This window comes from Epinephelus lanceolatus, chromosome 8, assembly GCF_041903045.1.
Source record: "Epinephelus lanceolatus isolate andai-2023 chromosome 8, ASM4190304v1, whole genome shotgun sequence".
NCBI lineage: Eukaryota > Metazoa > Chordata > Actinopteri > Perciformes > Serranidae > Epinephelus > Epinephelus lanceolatus.
In genome coordinates, this window is record NC_135741.1 from 11,245,976 (window position 1) to 11,252,087 (window position 6,112).

Below are 6,112 nucleotides of genomic sequence, written 5' to 3' on the forward strand. Positions count from 1 at the left end.
TGATGTTTAGGCATTACAAAATATATATTATAAAACAAACATCAATATGTGTATTTTTGATGTTTTCTTTCCACTGGTCTGAATAAAAAATGTTATGAAAGCAAAACAGCCCACATGTTTTCACCTGGGGTGTGTCACCTTTAGAAAATCAGCTCTTGTGTCTGTGTAATCTATAATAATTTTATGTCTGTGTGTTTCTGTGTGTGTTTTCAGTCCCCTCCTTACAGCTCAGGAAGCTATGACTCTGTGAAAACTGAACTGAGCATGAGCGCTGAGGACTTGACCTCTGGTCGGGCACAGATAATTGATGATGATGATGATGATCATGACGACCACGATGACAGCGACAAGATCAATGACGCTGAGGGTATGGACCCTGAGAGACTCAAAGCCTTCAATGTAAGTAACCTGTCTACCTGTTATAGTATAGACAGAATACAGTACTGTCAGCGTAGATAGTGTACTCAGAAATATTACAATATCATATTTAAACTCTATATGAGCGAGTACACAATGCTCACTGTTTATCCTGTGAAAACTAGTCTGTGCATTTCTGATCTTAATAAGTAGAGTACAGTAGCAAAGATGCATCCATGAGTGAATGAGCAAACAGTAGAAATCCTGTCCTGAATATGAGCAATGATTCCATTTCCATCGCTCCTGTTTTCATCACCTCCCCCTCCCTCTTTATCTTCTCTCCCTCTCTAAATCTGATGCTCCCCCATCCCCTGCCTTCCCTTCCCTCTCTTTTGTTTCGACTCTCACACCCCTCTCCCCCTCGCTCTCTACCCGGCACCCCCACTCCCATTTTTCTGCTCTACATCCCCTCTCTCCCCTCCCCCCTCTCGCTCTGTCTCTGTCAGATGTTTGTGCGTCTGTTCGTGGATGAGAATCTGGACCGCATGGTGCCCATCTCCAAACAGCCCAAGGAGAAGATCCAGGCCATCATTGAGTCCTGTAGCCGCCAGTTCCCAGAGTTCCAGGAGCGCTCCCGCAAGCGCATCCGCACCTACCTCAAATCCTGCCGCCGCATGAAGAAGGGCGGCTTTGAGGTACAAAGTGCCCTCAGTCAAAATGTCGTCCATATTTATCCAACATAACAAATCTCAATGAATCCAGAGTTTCGCATTCATAATGTGCTAAAATCTCGCTGCCCCCTCCCGCCAGATACGACCTACACCTCCTCACCTCACCTCTGCCATGGCTGAGAACATCCTCGCCGCTGCCTGCGAGAACGAAACCCGAAATGCTGCCAAGAGGATGCGGCTCGATGTCTACCAAGCGGTAAATGTCTTGGCAGTTGGTGTATGTGAATTTGACCAGCAGGGATTTTGGAAATGTGCTAGGATGGCTATGCATCATTAACGCCAAACGGCACAAATAAACTGCAATATCCTCCCCAAAACTGAAGACGTCTGATTTCTCACAGGATGAACCTGCCTGTGCTGACAAGTCCAACTCGAGGGACCCGGCTTCTGTGGCGCCGTCAGGGTTCACCATCTCCAGCGCAGCTTTTGCCCAAGACCAGCTCTACACCAACGGAGGCCTCAACTACAACCTGCGGGGATACGGGACGGTCGGCAGCAACCAGCAGAACTCTGGAGCTGCACAAACCAACGGTGAGGAGATTATAGCAACCAAATAATGACGCTCAGAGAAGAATATTCAGCTCCTGTTATTAGAGCGTTGGTTCATTTAACTCTTCATCTTAACATGAGTGTCCACCTTAAAACAGTATTGGTGAATAGAATGGACGCTGGTGGATTACCTAAAATACTTCTCAGAAAAATGTGCTGCTGAATACTTTTAGCCATGCTAGTACATAGCTGTAGGAACGACTATGTTAGTATGTTGGCTGTTATAACAGCAGCTATTGAATGTGCGGCCATATTGTTTTGTTCAGACATTCATGGTACCAAGATGATGAATCCTAATGACCACGGTGACCCTGAGACTTTTCCTTTAACACCACCATCTATCTAAAATTTATTTCAGTAGAATATCTCAACATCTTCAGGATGATTGGTGCTAAATTCTACCAGATGATGTACCACACTGACTTTAGCGATCCCCTAACTTCTGCTATAGCATCATCATCAGATGCCGAACTATGTGTGCGGACGTTTATTTAGCTAGTTCCAGGTTATTTAGTCCCGACATAGAGTGTGATTACATGGACATGAATGACCCATTTATGGGGCTTATCCCATCTAGGATCATTTTCGGTTTATGGTGTTTACATAAGTATAAAGAAATCAAGTTATTCATATTTCCTGTATACATCTCGGTTACTTCTAGAGTACTTCTGCTAGCATATTCAGGTTACTCATAAACAGAATATGCTGTTAACATGCTCAAACACATGAACGTGACACTCCAAAAACCCGATCATGAACAGGTTACTCATGTCCAGGTAAACACACTCATAGTAACAGCAATTCTTATATGGGAACAAATGATAAATCAACAGGAATAAAAATAGAAATATAGGGAGTATATTGTTGTCATACACAGGGGCAGATCCTGAAACATTCAGGGCTCAACCCAAATGTAGAAGATCTGGGCCCCTGGGGAGATTTCCCCATTTACAGCAGCTAATTGCACTATTTTTCAGGCTCCTTGAGATGATACAGTAGAATACCTTAAAATCTGTGTATCATTTGGGAAAAACATGATAGTACCCAAAGAAAAAAATCATCCCGTGGGCCTACATCCCATTTTGTATCTAACTGTTCTCCAACTCTTAACCCAAAACACAACAAATGTAGTGGATGACTAATTTTCAATCCTGCAGCTTAAAGAGGCAAAGAATATCTGATGTTACTATTTTTAAGTTATATAACATAGGTAGGGTAGGACTTTGGTGTCAACAGCATTAATGGAGTGACCCCTGCGAGCTAGTTCAGACAGTCAACTTGAGCTGCACTGATTCATACACACACGTCATACATCACTTTCCATGTGTCATCCACAAAATACACCCTCCAAATGTGGCGGTCTATTTAAGCTGCAAAGTCTTCCCAGCTCTCCCTCTGCCTTGTTAATGTGGCTGCTGCCCTGCATTAGTACTGCTGCTCGCTCTGTCAGCCCCACTTCCACCCCTGCACCCACCTGCAGGCTCCAGCTAAGGAGGGAAATATTGAATCATCACTCCCTGATATCTCATGTAAACATATCTGCAGGGAGCAATGAGTCTAGACGCCAAACTCTAACTACGTTCTGCTGTTGAACCAAACATCTAAAACGTGAGTTGTCTGACTGAACTAATCTTGAAAGCTATTTTTGTTATACTGTGCTAGAATATAGTTCAAAGATTAATGTCAAGCAGACAAATTCATGCTATAATAATCTGGGCTGCTCTGACTGCAAATCAAGTGTCAGCAATAATGCCAAATTATGTGGTCTTCACTGGTCTGAGCTGACTGTTGGGCCAACAGAAGAACATTGACTCAATTATATTAGATTTCTTTAGGGAACAGCACAGATTCAGGGCTTTTCAGAAAAACCTTCAGGGCTGGAGCCCCAGAGGCCCCCCCTCTGCTCCGCCCCTGGTCATAGAGGCAAACCTGTTACCATATCATAAGCAGACATAATTATAAACCCATCTAATAGAGATGAAAAAAACAACAACAACAATCTAGTGGAGTTTAAGTTTAAAAAATGAGTTGACTTATTCAACATTATACTGAAAAAAAACCCCCCAAACATTTCCTTAGATCCATCTTCCAAAAAACCCTCAAGAAATGAATTTGAATTCTTTTTTTCCTCTGTCAGACTTGGATTTTATGTGTATGAATAAGATAACCATTTTTAAAAATGTATTTTTATGTTATTTTTTAGTTTTTGCTACTTTTTTGACAGTACAGCACTTTGTGCAACTAATGTAAAATATGCTTTAAATAGATAAAAATAGATAAATAAATATATAATTTAAGGGTAGATATTGAAAAGTAAAAAAGTATATATTGAAAAATGAATTAAAATTAAAAACTGTTTTTCCCAAATTTTAGAGCGTAACTTACCAACCATAAGCACATTTTTAAAAAGAAAAACATGCCATATAACTTAGCATTTTTACGCATATTTCCACCCTAAATAAGTTCACTTTTGAAGTTCCAAGTTGGAAATTTAAATTTTTTTTTCTTCAAAATTCCCCAAATTTCTGAGCCAACCTTTGACATACTTTTAATCAAATGACTACGTACATTTATATGTACTTCTCCCCCAAATAAGTTCACTATTAAAAAAGGTCCAATTTGCATTTTTTTTTTTTTCCATTCCCAATATTTCTGAGCTTCTTCCCTGGAAAGTTTTCCAGAAATTAATCAGCCCTTTACAACCCTATTTCTGGCCCTTATTCACATCTCCTGGTGTTCCTCCTGTATTGTATGTCTTTATTGAAGCATCATGGTTGTGTCCGCAGGTCCCACAGATCTGAGCATGAAGTCAGTCGGCCCAAACTCCACCTCCTCCAGCTCTAACAGTCACGGTCAGGGTGGCGGCGGCGGCGGCGGAGCTTCAGCCCAGCTCAGCCCTCCGGAGGTCACGGCGGTGCGGCAGCTCATCGCGGGATACCGAGAGTCCGCCGCCTTCCTGCTCCGCTCTGCAGACGAGCTGGAAAACCTGATCCTGCAGCAGAACTGAGTCCGAGCCAAAACCCTCTCCCAGCCTGTCCACCTCTGTCGCCCTCAGTCACACACATCTGGGCAGACGTTCATACAAAGACACCAAGGTACACGAGTGATGCTGCAGCGCACACAGTGGGTCCTGTAGGTACCGTCACTTAGTCCCACGTGTTTCTGTATTTGGACGGGCCAGAACATATCACAGGCTGAAAATGTTTATTTATGCATTTGGTTCACTTTGACCTTAGTGCCCTGTTATCTGTAGCCATTCATCCCATTCAGTTCATTTTACCACTTCAACCTCCATTCGTCTCAGGAAGCGATGATCTATGTGAAAGAATTATCTGCATTGGTGCACAGGGGAGTACCACTACCTTGAATTAGCTGTGACCAGAATGCCACATTGGCTCGTTTATGCAGATGTTTGGACAAATTAACGGTTAAATAGCAGTGATTTAGCGTCATTACCTTGTGTCTATTTTTACACAAATTGTAAAATATGCTGTACAGTGGCATGATCTGATTGGGTCGTCTGATTCGAGTCTTTTCTAAACCATAACTCTCCAAATTCACTTCTGTGCTTTCTGGAAGTAGATAAATCGCTGCTAAATCCACTGACCTGTTAACCTCAACAGCTACTGAAGGATGTGCTGACTTACATATACACAAAAAAAACAATGTAGAGAAAGGTTAAAAAAAAAAAATCAGGACAGTGTTTGACAGTTTTCACCTGAAAGGTTTGACCAGCAGATCCGTCAAAACGATACCTCGGTCCTGCTCTGTTGGAGTGGTTTCCAGAGTCTGCGGCCCCGTGTACATGTGTACAGATGTTTTTGAAAACTGATATTATTCCCCTCCTTTCAAATATGTCTGTCCACACAACCTTGGTTTTACAAAATATCTTTGTCCACACTAGAACGCAAAAACGACTCCAACTGCTCGCCGGCGTTAGCTGTCTTCAGCAGCCTCTCGTCACAGGCAGCAAAGTGTACAGGCGGACGTTACCTTTTTCAAAACACCTACTGGGGATCTCATGACTGTTGATGTGTGTTTAATTTAAGGAGGATGGAGCTCACTCAAACATACGAGTGAAGCTCTGGACAAGCCAAAGTTTTCCTTCCAATACTCATCAACAACAATCTGGCGAATTTCAAAGAATGGGCGCTGAGGTGGACCGAAAAAACAGCGGATACAGCAAATGCCGCCGTTTCTCTGTGAAGGGGTGCAGCCAATATTAAGTTTAAGTGTAAAATAGTTTAGCGAAGCCTGACCTATCTCCACAGTGCTTTGTCAGCACTTGAGGAAGTTTTCGAATCACCATATTACCATATGACCACAGTCGTTGGCTTGATTTCGTTTCTCTCAACCAATCAGTCCTCCTAGGCAGCGCGGAGTCCAGGACACAGTGACAGGGCTAACTGTTAGCATCACACAGCTAATGCTACCTAACAGTTAATGTGTTTAATGACAGCGTCGAGCTGTTTCAG

At 42.7% G+C, this 6,112-nt stretch overlaps 1 protein-coding gene across 1 annotated transcript in view; it reads left to right on the plus strand.

Annotated features, from left to right (window-relative positions):
* The window catches only part of nol4la (nucleolar protein 4-like a), a 29,273-nt gene extending 23,943 nt beyond the window's left edge, over nucleotides 1-5,330 (plus strand). The window contains exons 7-11 of the mRNA XM_033629212.2: nucleotides 214-399; nucleotides 864-1,052; nucleotides 1,168-1,284; nucleotides 1,430-1,619; nucleotides 4,424-5,330. Coding sequence (XP_033485103.2) covers nucleotides 214-399; nucleotides 864-1,052; nucleotides 1,168-1,284; nucleotides 1,430-1,619; nucleotides 4,424-4,644 — 903 coding nt within the window. The 3' untranslated portion in view covers nucleotides 4,645-5,330. The remainder of the gene's footprint in view (nucleotides 1-213; nucleotides 400-863; nucleotides 1,053-1,167; nucleotides 1,285-1,429; nucleotides 1,620-4,423) is intronic.
* Nucleotides 5,331-6,112: the final 782 nt, after the last annotated feature.